The sequence below is a fragment of the Podarcis raffonei genome, chromosome 2 (genome assembly GCF_027172205.1).
Source record: "Podarcis raffonei isolate rPodRaf1 chromosome 2, rPodRaf1.pri, whole genome shotgun sequence".
Classification (NCBI taxonomy): Eukaryota; Metazoa; Chordata; class Lepidosauria; order Squamata; family Lacertidae; genus Podarcis; species Podarcis raffonei.
In genome coordinates, this window is record NC_070603.1 from 121,597,918 (window position 1) to 121,614,997 (window position 17,080).

The window sequence follows — 17,080 nt, forward strand, 5'->3', positions numbered from 1 at the left end:
CTGAATGGTGAGCAAGGCTCCTGCTTTTTCTGCGACTGACACCTGTCCCATTAAATATTTTTAATTGCGTTTTAGTTCCTTCTCTTGCTCATCACATTCTATTGCACTGCAGTTCAACTTCTGTAGGAATGTCGTTAAGATGCAATATGTAAGATATAAAAGAAACAATAGAAATACAATTAAAAGACCGGTCATGAATGCTTTACCTGAGAGTCCTGCATTGCAGGGGGTCCCTAGGATTAGACTTCTAAAGCCTCTGGAACTCTGGCTAAATTGACATACAAACTGTGAGACAAGGACAACTGTGACTTTAAAGAAGAACGGGAACTTCTCACAAAGTATTTAAAAATACAACAAAATGAATTGGACTCCTTGGCAGGTTTTGGATAAACATACACAAATTTATTGATTGATAACATGGCAGATAGATAATATAAGGACTGATATAACTTTATAATATGCAGAGAATAACATGTGCTGAGAAATCAGAGAGAGGAGCTGGAGGAAGTCTGGGGGGAGGGAGGGAGGGTTTGATGGGGAGTGGGGAAAAAGGGGGGAAATGATGAATATGATATGTTTTGATATATTGTTATGTTGAAATTGTTTATATATATATATATTGCCTCTGGAACTCACCGCCAGATGATTCCTTCTCATCCCAAGCACTGATGAAGCAACAAGCCTGGCCGGGGTCACCCCCAGAATTTGGTGGTGGCCCGGAAACGGATTGGACAAATCACCCTTTTCCTCCACCTTCTTCTCACCCCTTCCCCTGGCTCAGCACATGAAATAAATAGTTGCAGCGGGATCTTCAGGAGAGGCAGACCTTGCAAAGGAGGTTCGTGCTGTTGCTCCTGCTTTTGCAAAGGAGGTTCGTGCTGTCGCTCCTGCTTTTTGGGGTGCGAGCGAAGGAACCCCAAAAGCCTTAGCCGGATCGAAAGATTTGGAAACGGTGACGGCCGGAGTCAGCTTTGAGTGGCAAGGCAAAAAAATAAATAAATGAATCCACCTCAGGGTTAATGGGAGAGAGTCTGGATGCCTAGAAACGCAGCTAGACACCCACTTCCTGCCCCCCCATCTGCCTCCTCCCCCCATCTGCAGCCTTCGCGCCCCTTCCCCGCCCACCTCTCCAAGGGATCGGGGTGAGTGCAAAGTGCATTTGGCTGGGGAGGCGCAGTGGAAGTTGGGAGGGGGGGCGATGGAAGGAGGGGGAAATGGGGGCGGGATGGGGGGCCCCCCTGTGCATTAAAAGCAAATGCAAAGGGCATTGGGGTGCAAGGGAACCCCGAGGGCTGGAGGAGAGACGATGCAAAGGGTGAGCAATTCCTGGTGTTGCACTGGGAAGAAAGAGCGCCTGAGATCCCCCGCCCCATAGCATAGAATCGTGGGCTTTTTCTGGGTCTGGCATTAACCGAGAGCCCAAATTTTTGAGGCGTCACCCCGAGCAACCACCTCATCTGTTGTCTCTTCTCCATCTCCAAGGAAACCAGCGGAGTGAAAAGCACTTCGAGGTGTAAAGGATTATCTGGGACTGAAATGGGGGGCGGGGAGCTTTGGGGTGGGAAGGAGGAGGAGGAAAAGACTGGGGAGATCTCTTCCACCCCGCCCCACACCTCCAAAGGGAGATGGGCTCTGCAACTGACCCATCTGCATTCATTCCATTCTTACTGCGTTCTGCATCAGTATAAATATGCTACTCGTTGTGTTTGGTGGGGAAATGATATGCAAAGAAACCAAAGTCAAATGTATTAATAATGTCAGCAATATCTAGGCATCACGATGACCATGTACATACGCAATAGACAATCTTTATAGAATTCCTTTAAGAATTCTTCGTCAGCGAAACAGTAGTCAATATCCGGAATCAATGTTCAGTGTTGGACATCATATTTGCTGAATACACAAAGCTTCACTGCTTGTCTTTCATCGTGCAAAGTCTGGTACCTCGCTTCATTTAAAGATTTTCAGAGACTTTGAGACTAAAGATTTCATTTCGTCCTTCTTATGGTTTAAAGGAATTCTATAAAGATTGTCTATTGCGTATGTACATGGTCATCGTGTTGCCTAGACATTGCTGACGTTCTCTTTGCAACACAGGGGTTTGTTTGGTTACTTAAAGGTAAAGGGACCCCTGACCATTGGGTCCAGTCGTGACTGACTCTGGGGTTGCGGCGCTCATCTCGCTTTACTGGCCGAGGAAGCCGGCCTTTGTCCGCAGACAGCTTCCGGGTCATGTGGCCAGCATGACTAAGTCGCTTCTGGCGAACCAGAGCAGCGCATGGAAACGGCGTTTACCTTCCCGCCAGAGCGGTACCTATTTATCTACTTGCACTTTGAGGTGCTTTTGAACTGCTAAGTTGGCAGAAGCTGGGACGGAGCAATGGGAGCTCACCCCGTCGCGGGGATTCGAACCACCGACCTTCTGATCGGCAAGTCCTAGGCTCTGTGGTTTAACCCACAGCGCCACCTGCGTCCCGTTTGGTTACTTATAAATGTATTAATAAGGCAGATCTATGAATAGTGGGTGGAGCTGGACAGAAAAATTTGGACACGAAATATGCGTAAAAATAAAAACTTGACCTATTCAAGTAATGGCACAATGGGTCATTGTACCTGGCTGTTAACCAGAAGGCGGGAGATTTAAACTCTCCCAGGGATGGCTGTGGGCACAATTCCTGCATTGCAGGGGGTCAGACTAAATGACTCACGGGACCCCTTCCAATTCCACATCTCTATGATTCTAATCAAGCAAGCAGAAAAGAAAACAACAGAATCTTAAATCTCAAGGGAAGTCACATGAACTTGTTTATAAATCGTAAAACGATACCTGGGGCTCCTTTGGAATTCTCACATCTTGGTGCTTATTTCCTTCTTCCTTCCCCTCTGCTAAGCCAGCACCTTGGGAGGTGGGGCAGCAGACACACACACACAAACACACACATGGGCAGGCTCAGTGAGGAGGAGGCGGCATCCTGTCAGGGAGGGATTATTTGGGTTGCTACAGTGCCAGAGACGCTCTGTCATCTTGCCTGAATGTGCACCAGATCAGGGTTTGGGTCTGTGAAACCCACTGCCTCTCATCTCCAATCCTCTCTGAGTCTTACAGTTCTCATTTGCCTTCCTTGCAGGGACGAGTCCCTGTCTACCCAGAATCCTCCAGTGCTTCTTGCAAAGCCTCCTACCATTTGGTCCATGCGGTGGACTCACTCTCAAGGACTTGAGACCTTTGCAAGATGTCGTCTTCACTTTCTCCTTACTCAAGTATGTGGTCCTTTCTCTTCCTTCTTTGCAGGCACCGGTCCTGGTCTCTATTCAGAATCCTCCAGTGCTTCTTGCATAGCTTTCTCCAGTTCCAGTCATGTGACAAGGGCTTTTTTTCCAGCCAGAACTTACCGGAACTCAGGTGGGTGCCATTGTCATTTTAAGAGAACAAGAGAGGCATTCATGGTGAGTTCTGGCGCTTCTTTTTCTAGAAAAATAGCACTGCGTGTAATAATAATAATAATAATAACAATAATAATAATAGTAATAATACAGTGGTACCTCGGGTTATAGACACTTCAGGTTACAGACGCTTCAGGTTACAGACTCCGCTAACCCAGAAATATTACCTCGGGTTAAGAACTTTGCTTCAGGATGAGAACAGAAATCGTGCAGCAGCAGCGTGGCAGCAGGAGGAGGCCCCATTAGCTAAAGTGGTCTTCAGGTTAAGAACAGTTTCAGGTTAAGAACAGACCTCCAGAACAAATTAAGTTATTAACCCGAGGTACCACTGTAATATATTATTTATACCCGGCCCATCTGACTGGGTTTCCCCAGCCACTCCGGGTGGCTCCCAACAGAATATTAAAAACATGATAAAACATCAAACATTAAAAACTTCCCTAAACAGGGTTGCCTTCAGATGTCTTCTAAAAGTCCGGTAGTTGTTTATTTTATTTCCTTGACATCTGATGGGAGGGTGTTCCACAGGGTGGGCACTACTACCTAGAAGGCCCTCTGCCTGGTTCCCTCACAGTGAGGGAACTGCCAGAAGGCCCTTGGAGCTGGACCTCAGTGTCCTGGCTGAACGATGAGGGTGGAGACGCTCCTTCAGGTCTTGAGTCCTTTGCAAGATGTTGTTGTCACCTCCTCTTTACCCAAGTTCCTAGTCCTCTTTAGGTTCTCGTCTGCCTTCCTTGCAGGAACCAGCCCCAGTCTCCCCAGTCTATACCCAGAATCCTCCTGTGCTTCTTGCAGACTCCTCTTCCTGAGAGGGGCGCGTGGCACTTGCACACCGAAGGACTCCAACACTTTTGCAAGGAGATGTCGTCGCCGTCTCCTCACCCCAAATTCAGGCCGTCCTTGCCTCCTGACAGAAACTGGCACCAGAGCAAGGAGATCATCAGGGTCCTGTTAGAGGCTGAGCTGGAGCAGAGGTCAAAGGTGAAAGAGCAAGACTCGGATGGCTCCAAAGAGAGAAGAAGCCCCCAAATTGTCCAGGCAGGAGGCAGCAGCCAGGAAAACTTGGGAAGAAGAGGGCAGAAGATCCTGGATGAGGGCAACGCCGGCTCGGATGTACAACGCCAGCGTTTCAGGGCCTTCTGCTACCAGGAGGCCGAGGGCCCCCGAGAGGTTTGCGGCCGACTCCACAACCTCTGCTACCAGTGGCTGAAGCCAGAGCGGCACACCAAGAAGCAGATCCTGGACCTGGTGATCCTGGAGCAGTTCCTGGCTGTCCTCCCCCCGGAGATAGAGAGCTGGGTCAGAGATTGTGGGCCGAAGTCCAGTTCCCAGGCGGTGGCCCTGGCCGAAGGTTTCCTCCTGAGCCAGGCAGAGCACAAGAAGCAGGAGGAGGAGCGGGTGAGAAAGTGTTTCTTCCTAGTACTTCCAACGGGTTGAGAACATGTGGGGACAGTCCCCTAAAAAGTCTCACCGGCCACCCATCTTTTCTCGGATGTTGCCCAAATAAGGGATTTATTGCTTGTCTCTTTAAAAGCATTTCTAGACCGACAGAAAAACCTCCAGGTGGTTTTTCGAAAAGAATTCAAACTGTTGATATCAGGCACTGTAAACTTCGGTGTCTGCTAAAAACAGTCTTATTTAGACATGCCTATGCAGATGTGTAGGGACGTGGGTGGCGTTGTGGTCTAAACCACAGAGCCTAGGGCTTGCCGATCAGAAGGTCGGTGGTTCGAATCCCCATGACGGGGTGAGCTCCCGTTGCTCGGTCCCTGCTCCTGCCAACCTAGCAGTTTGAAAGCACGTCAGAGTGCAAGTAGATAAATAGGTACCGCTCCGGCGGGAAAGTAAACGGCGTTTCCGTGCGCTGCTCTGGTTCGCCAGAAGCGGCTTAGTCATGCTGGCCACATGACCAGCCCCCACGTGACCTGGAAAAACTCTGCAGACAAACATCGGCTTCCCCGGCCAGTAAAGCGAGATGAGCGTCGCAACCCCAGAGTCATTTGCGACTGGACTTAACTGTCAGGGGTCCTTTACCTTTTTAAGCGCATTTAAGTGCATTTGCCAAAGACACATCTGGGAGTGTGTTGCAAGGTTTGGAAGGTAGAATAAGTTTACACGGAAATCTGAATTCCTAAGCAATTTGGAAATTGTTTTGATGTAATATTTGTTGATTTGATTTAATGGCACCCTTGTCCACCGCCTGTTCCATTTCTTCCCTTTTCCTATGACCTCTTTCCTCTCATATCCCTTTCTTCTGTTTCAGGCACAGATGACATTTTCCAAAGCAGCCACAGATTCCCCGGAGGCAGAAGATGCTCCGTTGAACATCACAAAGCGGCCGCTCTTCTGGGGGACCGTGCAGGAGGCTGAAGGGGGCGCCTCTTCTCTGGGTAAAAAACATGGGTCCTATCTCCACTGAACATTTAAAACAGCCCTATACCATTTTAAGCCATCATTCAGAGAACTTGAACCTGTGTTTGCCTATTTCTTCCTCCCTCCCAATCCACCTTCCTTTTGTGCTATGTCTTTTGAGATTGTAAGCCTGAGTGCAAGGACTTCTCTCTTTTCTTTTTCTTAACGTGATCGGCAAGGGGCTCTGTAAGACGTTGTGGGCCTGAGCTCAATCGACCAATGGTCTGAATCTGTATGAGGCAGCGTCCTATGTTCCTATGCGCGTGCTTGGCCTGCACATGTTGCACATGTGTGTTTATGCACATGCTCATACATTGGCCACGCCCGCCACTGGCATGTGGGCCTCAAGGGGGTCCACTGACCCATCAGTGGTGGCCCTTGGGCCAAAGGAGGGCTAGCTAACTCTGCTATATCATCCACCTTCTTTGTCTTCTTGTAGGAAGTAGGACAGCCCTCAGAGACAGCAAAATGGCCCTGAGGTGTCCCCCCATGCCTACTTCTCTTTGTGATGGATTGGAAGCAGCGTCCCTGCAGCCAGAACAGGTACAGAATAGAACTGTGGGTGCCTTTTCTCCTCCGCCCATCACTCTGGACCTGAAGATGGCAGCCATTTTCTTCTGTCAGAGCCGCTTACTAAGAAGGTTTTGAGGGCCGCTGATGACGCTTTGGGTCTTGCAGGAGATCCGCTAAGGCACCTCAGCTTTTCCTGTCTTCTTTTTTTTGGCCTTACCTGTGAGAAGTAAACATTTCCTTCCTTCCTTCCTTCCTTCCTTCCTTCCTTCCTTCCAGGACCTCGTGACCTTTGAGGAGATGGCTGTACATTTCACGGCCTTCCACGGAGGCCGAGTAGGCTCTGCGGGACCCAGGCTGGAGGGGTCTGCGCAGGGAAGCCATGGAGAACTGTGGAATTGTGGGAATCTGGCCTCTCTCGGTAAGTAAGCATATCAGGGAGAAATGCTACTACAGCTACTATGAGGTTAGCGTTTAGTCGTTTAGTCGTGTCCAACTCTTTGTGACCCCATGGACCAGAGCATGCCAGGCCCTCCTGTCTTCCACTGCCTCCCGCAGTTTGGTCAAACACATGCTGGTCGCTTCGAGAACACTGTCCCACCATCTTGTCCTCTGTCGTCCCCTTCTCCTTGCGCCCTCAACCTTTCCCAACATCAGGGTCTTTTCCAGGGAGTCTTCTCTTCTCATGAGGTGGCCAAAGTATTCAGCTTCACGATCTGTCCTTCCAGTGAGCACTCAGGGCTGATTTCCTTCAGAATGGATAGGTTTGATCTTCTTGCAGTCCATGGGACTCTCAAGAGTCTCCTCCAACACCATAATCCAAAAGCATCCATTCTTCGGCAATCAGCCTTCTTTATGGTCCAGCGCTCACTTCCATACATCACTACTGGGAAAACCATAGCATTAACTATACGGACCTTTATTTACATGCCACCTTTTTGCTGGACCCAGGACTCAAGGCAGCTTACATAAATTACAACAAGGCAGATAAAATGCCAAAAGCTAAAAAGGTGTGAAAAGTTAATCCTTAAAAATTAAATTATAATATAATTAAAAACAATATAACCCCCCCCCAATCTTTTACAATATAGTGGTTCCTTGGTTGCTGAACTTAATGCGTTCGACTCCCGGAACCATTCAGAAACCAAGGCGCTGCTTCCGATTGGCTGCAGGAGCTTCCTGTACTCAATTGTCTGACAACTTCCGTGTCAGACATTCGGCTTCCGAAAAAGTTCGCAAACCGGAACACTTGCTTCTGGGTTTCCGGCGTTCGGGAGCTGATTTGTTTGGGAGTCTAGCCGTTTGACAACCAAGATACCAATGTATAACAAAGAAGGAAAACTTCCCCATAAGTTTTTTAATATACGTAATAATTTTTATTGAGTTTTCCATATTTGTCATAATCACATTTTGTTACATACGTTAATAACCATAAACATTGCTCGACTGAGTACCGACCTCCTTCCCTCCCTCTATCTGACTTCTGAACATCTTTACTAGATTCTTAGCATCTCTATAACCCCCTTTTTACTTTCCATCTTCCTTTTAACATTTCACCTCATTATATGTAAATCAGCTCCTTATATTCACATTACAAAACATTTCAACTCAAACCTACAAACGTTTTCCAATGTTTGCAATTTTCTTTCATATAAAATATAAATTTGCTCCAGTCCTTTTGAAATTGTTTGTCGCGCCGATTCCGGATCTTCCACGTCAGCTTTGCTAACTCTACGTATTCCACCATCTTTATCTGCCATTCTGATCCTAAGCCTCTGCTCCCTTGGGAGATATCTTTGGGAGGAAAAAAGACTTGGGAGTAAACCATACAAAAGTCCGCAATAGAGTCCCTAAGAGGGTTGGATGGCAGCTTGTTTGCCTCCTTCCAGCAACTCCTGCAGCCAGGCTTGTGCCAAACGTCTTGCTCTGCTTTCCTTCGGACCACATCAATGAGGATGATGGGGGTATCTTATCAGTTAGTGGCTGAAAGGCTTCTCAGGACAAAGAAATTTTCTCTGGCAGTGAAAGGAAAGCAGAGAAGGGTGGTAAAAATACAAGGCAATGTGACAATTAGTAAAACTGCAGTGCAGATTCCTAAAGGTAATTTACCAACAATAACTGTGAAAAGGACAAAATCTTTTGTGAGTTTTAAAGGAAGGGGGCTGATCAGTGAGGCTTCACATTCTTTGGCTGGTGGTACGTATGTTCAAGACTTAATAACAATAGCAATTTCTTGTGTGACAATGGGTGGACTGTGATTTTAATTTTTATCTCATTTTTTTATTGTGTGTCTATAGCTATACATATGTAATTATTGTAATATATATATATATATATGAATGAAACCCACTTTGATTTTTTAAATGAAGTTGCGGTATTTTAAGTGTTTTTTAAAAATAAATAAATACATCATATGGCATAAGAATTACAAGCAGGCAGCATTAGAGGGATTTCTCTCCTCTTCGGCCAAGCAAAAATTAGAGCCAGTTCACAGTGGCCAGTCCTTTTCCTTCAAGCAGGCAGCATCTACACAAGGTCACAATGGCTGGTCTCCTCCCATCCAATCACATCAGCATGAGGTCACAATGGCTGGTCTCCTCCCACAATGAGGTCACAATGACCTCTGATTAGCAGTTGCTGGGAATCACAAGTGGAGACACTGCTGGCACGCTCAGGTGCTGCTTGTGTGCTCCATCCAATCACATCAGCATGAGGTCACAATGGCTGGCCTCCTCCCATCCAATCACATCAGCATGAGGTCACAATGGCTGGCCTCCTCCCATCCAATCACATCAGCTTGTGTGCTTCCCAGAAGACACATCTGGTTGTCCAGTGTAACAGCTGGAGTAGATGGGCCGTTGGTGTGATCCGACACCTGCAAGGTTCTTCTGTTCCTACAAGTTATTTGTTTCTCTTGTTTCAAATAGGGCTTCCGCTTCCCAGGCTGGACCATATCTCCTGGCAGGGAGAAAGGGGCGACCCATTTGCGGAAAGCTCTGAAGAGGAAAGATCAGCAGGTAGGCACATAGGGGATGGCACCCATGTCAGGCATACCTGGCTATGTCTTCACCTAGCAACCATATTTTTTTCTTGCTGAATATCACCCAGTTATGATGCCCCTTTAATCGATGGATTGACAATACGACAGTACTTGCAACATGTGAACGGATTGCCAGACTTTGTCTGGACAAATATATTGATGTTTGGAACAAGTTTATACAGAATATAATAGGCTATTAATAAGGATAATAATATGACTTATATCTGTATGGAAATGTAACTGATATTAGTTATTGTATGATATTGTACCTTTTGCACCTTTTTTCCTATTTCTTTCTTTTTCATTCTTTTATCCTCCTATTTCCTTATAAATGAAATTCTTCTTAAGAAAAAAGGAAAACAAAAACCACCCAGTTGTAAGCCCACAACTTATCCACATTTAACTTGTGCACATTTGGCAAAAAAAAAAAATTAGGATGGGGGCGACCCCACCTACCATTGAACCCAGTGTGTTTCGACCATACGTGGTTTTGGCTTTTAGGCACGATCCCAGGAATGTGACCCCCCCCCCACATAAGTTGCAGGTGCCCTGTATATCTGAGAAACAACCAGGGAATAGTGTGAGGGATTCACTCAACTGGGAAAGGAGGAGTTTGTATCTAAAGTGAGGAATGACAGATCTTATTTCATAGCACCCACCTGTGTTCCATGAGCCCAGTTAGGCTCGGCTCCAATTTGGCCCACAAGTCCGTTCCCCACAAACCACATCCTCCTGCCCCAGGGGTCGCCAATGTTTTTGGATTAGTGGTTGCATTTAAAATTTCGAAGGGGGTGCTGGGACTGCCAGTCACAAAATGGCTGCCATGGAGTGGGCATGGCCTAACAAAAAATGTCCCTATTTTCCAGGGACGTCCCTGATTTAGAGAAGCCCATCCAGGTTTCTGATTTGATCCCAGAATGTCCCATTTTTCCTTAGGACATTCCTATTTTCATTGGAGAAATGTTGGAGGATATGGAGTTATCTGACCCCTGGGCCATCTGAAGGCAATCCTGTATAGGGAAGGGTTTTTTAATGTTTAATTACTTTTTTATATAGTTGGAAGCTGGGGCAACCCAGTCAGATGGACAGGGTATAAATAGTAAAATTATCATTATGGAATGGGACGTCCCTATTTTGATCAGAGAAATGTTGGAGGGTATGGAATGGCTGCCATGGGGAGCCAGGCAGAACACAAAACCAGAGAGACAACCACCCCTGACAATGTTTATGCATACCATGAGAAGGCAGTTATGTCCTGCTGGTTATAGAGATTGTGTGCATATACACACACCGTCTGATGATGTTGCTCTGTAATAACAACACCGAGCATTCTTCAATGCTCTAGTTATCTCCCGCTTGGACTATTGCAATGTGCTCTACGTGGGGCTACCTTTGTAGGTGACCCAGAAACTACAACTAATCCAGAATGCGGCAGCTGGACTGGTGACTGGGGGCGGCCACCGAGACTATATAACACTGGTCCTGAAAGACCTACATTGGCTCCCAGTACATTTCCGAGCACAATTCAAAGTTTTGGTGTTGACCTTTAAAGCCCTAAACGGCCTCAGTCCAGTATACCTGAAGGAGCGTTTCCACCCCCATTGTACTGCCCGGACACTGAGGTCCAGCACCAAGGGCCTTCTGGTGGTTCCCTCACCGTGAGAAGCTAAGCTACAGGGAACCAGGCAGAGGGCCTTCTCGGTAGTGGTGCCCACCCTGTGGAATGCCCTTCCAGCAGATGTCAAAGAGATAAACAACTACCTGACATTCAGAAGACATCTGAAGGCAGCCCTGTTCAGGGAAGTTTTTAATGTGTGACATTTTAGTGTATTTTTAATCTTTGTTGGAAGCCGCCCAGAGTGGCTGGGGAAACGCAGCCAGATGGGCGAGGTACAAATAATAAATTACTATTACTGTTACCAGGAAGCATATACAAGCTAGCCACACCATTCATTTCACAGAAATCAATTAGAACGCACCTGCCCATTTTGCCTTTTAATTGGGTTGGGTTGGTGACCCCCGACAGGTAATGTATTTGGATCCAAAGTGCTCCTGCAAATGGACTTCAAAGCGGCTCCCAGTAACAGCCAATTAGTTGAACAATTTTGGCAAACCCCTTTGAAGTTGCAGCTCCTGGAATCAATCAACTCTTTGGTGCTCAGAGCACACCTTCAAAGGAAGCTGCTCCAACCTTCACTCAGCTGATTGGTGCTTACAGGGAACCCTTCTAAACTTTTTAAGCTGTCAGTCACCAGACATCATTATACCATTGGGTGATTGAGAAGGGGATGAAATTAAGCAGCCTGCCTAACACCCAGATTCAGTTTCCCACTCCTGCTTTAAAGACTATGTCACCACATTGCCAAGAATTAGCTACTTTGATTGGAAGTGGTCCTCTAAGGTCTCTGTTTTCCTGACACTGTTATTGAGTACATTCATTTGGAGATGTCAGATAGTGAACCTGTGATCTTGCATGAGCAGAATAGCCAGTGGCGTAGCGTGGGTTGTCAGCACCCGGGGCAAGGCAAGTAATTTGCGCCCCCTAACCCGCACCGCACGCCTGGCACCCCCCCCCACAGTGGGCGGCGACCCGGCGGCTCGGATCGGATTCGCACAGCCAGCACTGCAGTGAGAGAGAGTGAGTGAGCCAGGTAGGGGCAGAGAGCTGTGAGTGCGAGCGTGCCCCCCCAGATGTTGCGCCCGGTGCGGTCGGCCCCCCTGCACCCCCCACGCTACGCCACTGAGAATAGCCAATGCTCCGTACACCGTCCCATTTGTCTGTTCCAAGGTTTATCAGATCAATGTTTTTTCCATGATTCGTAGATCTCTTCATCCCTGATCAGATTTCACCTTTGATTCCTTTAGATGACGACGGAGAGGGCAATAAAGAGTGTGAACAGCATAGAATGAAAACGGAATTAAAACAGAAGTGGGGGAACAAATCCATTGTTTTTGAAGGGACTGACTTCCATGAAATCCCAATAGTAGAAGAACATTGTGAAGGAAACCAAAGAAAAATCCACAAGGAGAAGCTGTTGAAATGCGCCGAGTGTGGGAAGCTTTTCAGCCAGCAGATATACCTTATTAAACATCAGAGAGCGCATGCTACAGATAAAACGTACAAATGCTTTGAGTGTGGGAAGCAGTTCCTTCGCAGCTCAGACCTTCATCTCCATCAAAGATTCCATGCAGGCAAAAAGCCTTATAAATGCTCGGAGTGTGGAAAGCGGTTCAGTCATAGCATAAGTCTGAAATGGCATGAAAGTATTCACACGAGAGAAAAGCCCTATAAATGCTCAGAGTGTGGAAAGGGTTTTAATGACGGTAGAAACCTTAAAAGACATCAAAGAATCCACACAGGGGAGAAACCTTATAAGTGCTCAGTGTGTGGAAAGGGCTTCAGTCGCAGCCCTGAGCTTAAATCGCATCAGAGAATCCACACTGGGGAGAAACCCTATAAGTGCTCTGAGTGCGGGAAGAGGTTCAACCTGAGTTCAAACCTTAGTAAACATCAAAGAATCCACACAGGGGAGAAGCCCTACACATGTTCAGCGTGTGGGAAGAGCTTCAGTCATAGCACGCATCTTAAAAGACATGAAAGAATCCACACGGGGGAGAAGCCCTATAAATGTTCAGAGTGTGGAAAGAGCTTCAGTCAAAACATAATTCTTAAATCGCACCAGAGAATTCACACGGGGGAGAAGCCAGATAAATGCTCCGAGTGTGGGAAGTGTTTCAGCAGTAGTGGGAACCTTAAAATACACCAGAAAATCCACACAGGGGAAAAACCCTATAAATGCTCTGAGTGCGGGAAGTGTTTCAGTCAAAGCATCATCCTTAAATCGCATCAAAGAACTCACACGGGGGAGAAGCCCTTTGTATGCTCTGGGTGTGGAAAGAGTTTTGGCGACAGCAGGAGCCTCAAAGTCCATCAAAGAGTCCACACCCAGGAGAAGCCCTATAAATGCTCCGAGTGCGGCAAGACTTTCAGCGTCGGCAGAAGCCTCAAAGTACACCAAAGAACCCACACGCAGGAGAAACCCTATAAATGCCTCGAGTGTGGGAAAAGTTTCAGTGACAGCAGAATCCTCAAAGTGCATCAGAGGATCCACACGGGGGAGAAACCCTACAACTGCTCAGAGTGCGGGAAGAGCTTCAACCAGAGCACACACCTTAAGAGACATCAGAGAACCCACACAGAGGAGAAGCCCTACAAGTGCTTAGAGTGCGGGAAGAGCTTCAACCAGAGCACGCACCTCAACACACACAGAAGAATCCACGTGAGAAACACTCAGGGTGCGGAATGACCTTCTGCCAGAGAAAATGCTTTCCGCTGCGTCAAACAGGGTAGAATCCTGCAAATCCTAGTGATGATTGGAATGTGGGAAGTTCTCGAGATGGAACATAAGCTTCTGACTTCTAAGATGCCAACCCAAGGGAAAGCATAGGAATAATTAGAATAGTGAATCACTTGACCAATCAAATCTTAATAAGCAGCTGTAGCAGGTCTCAGAATGGGCAGTTCCCCGTGACTACATGAGTCCAGGATAGATGCATGTCTAGGCTTGTTAGGATTCCTGCTCCGTGTTTGCAGTCATGAGATTGTTGTCTATCACATGGCGGTGTATGCTTTCATTCCAGAGTGTGGGGAGTGACGGAGACAGGATGTTTTGGTATTGTATTTTTGTAGGCCTAATGTTATGCTTAGCCTCTGTCCGGAAATTCTGCGTTGACAGCATTTTTAAAATTCTCCCCTTGCTGTAACCTTGGACAATCATGTTTAATTAAACAATGTGATATTGGCTGCCTGTTCAGTCTACATTTTATTCCTGCACTGCAGGGGGTCGGGCTAGATGATCCTTGGGGTCCTTCCCAACTCGACAGTTTTATGATTCTATCAAGATGTTCTCCTCAGACCCTCCTGGCCTTTGGGTGCAGGGTCCTCTGAGGCCACTGGAGCACTGGCAAGCTGTCTTTGATTCTAGCAGCCTCTATAAAACCAACCAGGAAGAGGCTTCTATCAGGCCGGTCACCAGCCATGATTGAAGCTTGACCCCCTGCCTAAAAGTATCCGTCCTTGCTTGTTTAAAGAATGTAAGAGGACCTGCCTAGTTCATCATTCTGTTGCCACTTTTTACTGTTTGGAATTTCTGTTCGTTCTTTCTTATGTCCCCTCTGATCACTAATAGTTCTGGGGCACACACACAGGTTCCTAGGAACACTTCTCCTTTCTCACGAGTAGAACAAACATGTAGCCAATGTATATGCAGGTAATCAGAAGTCCCTCATTACTGCAATGCTTCCTCTTTGGATTTCATTCTTAAGCTCAAGAACACTCTGGGCATTTATTTATTTTTGGTCAGCACGATAGCATATGCCAAGGACTAATTTTTTGAGTGGAATATGCACGGTGGCTAAGTGGCGATTTGACTTGCACACTGTTTTTGAAAAACTGAACTCGTTTAAACGAGTTTAAACTCGTTTTGAACTGAAAATCAAAACTTTCAGCCGAATCCAGAGTTTATATGCCACTCTTCCTCCACCCCATTCCCAAACCTGAATTGAGATGCACTTACCTTGTTACTTCTAAGCTGCCTCTCCTGTTGGCTTAGTCTGTGCTACGTGAAAACATGTATCAATGGGTTTCTTTTCCTTCCCTTCCCCCCGCTCTCTAAAATTGGGATTTAATCTCACTGTCTGGTTACACTGTGGCTCAAGATATTCCTGCCATGGTAGAGCTGAAAACTAGGTTTCTACAGCCGTATTGCCCCTAGGATTTAGCTCTTGAGCTTTGACCGTTTTTCTTAAAAAAATATTTACGGGATTAACTCCTAGCACACAGTGCCTTTAGTGTGCTCTCATTACAGTTTAAGCTGGTGAAATGAATAAACAAGCAAATAAATGGGCGGTTGTTGGCATCCATCTGTCTCGGGAGACCAAGGAGGGGAGCACCTTTGAGGGTGAAGTCAAACTGCTGGAAGGTTGCAGTGCCTGCTGTGGCTGTGGAGAACGATATGGGAGGGACATGTTTTGTTGCAGGTGGGGCAGGTGAGGGCATTTGGCTACTGCAGATGCACCAAGACATTTCTTCTCTCTGTGCTTTTCCCAGCTGTCGTTGCACCCGTGGTCAACTGTCTCCAGGAACTGTGGTCAGCTGCAAGGGATTCCCACGAGGTGGGTTTTATGTTGCCAGTCATAATAATAATAATAATAATAATAATAATAATTTTTACCCTGCCCATCTGGCTGGGTTTCCCCAGCCACTCTGGGTGGCTCCGAACAGAATATTAAAAACATGATAAAACATCAAACATTTAAAACTTCTCTAAACAGGGCTGGCTTCAGATCTCTTCTAAAAGTCGGATAGTTGTTTATTTCCTTGACATCTGATGGGAGGGCATTCCACAGGGCGGGCGCCACTACCAAGAAGGCCCTCTGCCTGGTTTCCTTGGCTCCTTGCAGTGAGGGAACCGCCAGAAGGCCCTTGGCGCTGGACCTCAGTGTCTGGGCTGAACGATGGGGGTGGAGACGCTCCTTCAGATATTCTGGACTGAGGCCATTTAGGGCTTTAAAGGTCTGCAGGCGGTAAGCATCACATGTAGCCCATGCGTGCAATAATTCTCGCATCTGCACCTTTGAACATGTATGCATGGGTCCTATCATATTTATATCCCCGCTCCCCCCATGCGCTCAAGGTGTCACACATGGTCCTCCCCCTCCTCATTCAACCCCAACAACCACCCCTACCAGGTAGGCCAGGCTGAGAAGCAGCGACTGGCCCCCAAGGTCGCCCAGCAAACTTCCTCAAGATCCAGTAGGGATTCTAAACCTGACCATCACACAATACCAACCCGACCCCCCCAAAAAGCAGTTGGGTGCCCCTGCAAAGCTGACTATTTTGATTTTGATTTATGCCCCCCTTGAAGGAGCTGGGTAGAGATAGATAGATAGATAGATAGATAGATAGATAGATAGATAGATAGATAATTTATTACAGTCGGAGACCAGCTTATAAAACACACTTGGGGGGTACAATCCCAGAAGGAAAACAAATATTTAAAACAATGTACAACAATAAAATTTATACAAAAGTTTTTTTTCCTTCCAGTAGCACCTTAAAGACCAACTAAGTTAGTTCTTGGTATGAGCTTTCGTGTGCATGCACACTTCTTCAGATGCACACGAAAGCTCATACCAAGAACTAACTTAGTTGGTCTTTAAGGTGCTACTGGAAGGAAAAAAATTTTTTGTTTTGATTATGGCAGACCAACACGGCTACCTATCTGTAAATAAAATTTATAAATGCGATAAGCGTATAGACACTTAAAACTTTAAGATAAGCTACCGCAGAGAGATAACCCAGAATCACCCATGGAACCGAGTTTGGGGATTTTCTTAATGAACTAGTTTGGGTCGGGGGGTGGTCTGCGCCTACAGATGTGTACACAGAATCTGGCGACCATCCAGGTTGTCTTATGGTCTTTGCCTAACAGGAAAAGGTCAAATTTTTGCTTTTCCAGGAGGTCAGCGAGCCTGGCCAGCAGGGGATCAATGGTCTCACCATGTGCCTCTTCATAAAAGGGACATCTAAAGAACAAGTGCTCTGGGCTTCCTATCTCCCCCAATGAACAGGTGCAAAGTCTCTGAGCATATGGGACATTTTTAAAGGGTCCT

General features: G+C 46.8%; 1 protein-coding gene across 1 annotated transcript in view; it reads left to right on the forward strand.

Annotated features, from left to right (window-relative positions):
- The first annotated feature begins 1,060 nt into the window (after window positions 1-1,060).
- The window catches only part of LOC128408834 (uncharacterized), a 28,407-nt gene continuing 12,387 nt past the window's right edge, over window positions 1,061-17,080 (forward strand). The window contains exons 1-8 of the mRNA XM_053378856.1: window positions 1,061-1,142; window positions 4,240-4,842; window positions 5,708-5,834; window positions 6,296-6,399; window positions 6,646-6,787; window positions 9,294-9,383; window positions 12,272-13,711; window positions 15,516-15,580. Of these exons, the coding sequence (XP_053234831.1) occupies window positions 4,306-4,842; window positions 5,708-5,834; window positions 6,296-6,399; window positions 6,646-6,787; window positions 9,294-9,383; window positions 12,272-13,711; window positions 15,516-15,580 (2,505 nt within the window). The 5' untranslated portion in view covers window positions 1,061-1,142; window positions 4,240-4,305. The remainder of the gene's footprint in view (window positions 1,143-4,239; window positions 4,843-5,707; window positions 5,835-6,295; window positions 6,400-6,645; window positions 6,788-9,293; window positions 9,384-12,271; window positions 13,712-15,515; window positions 15,581-17,080) is intronic.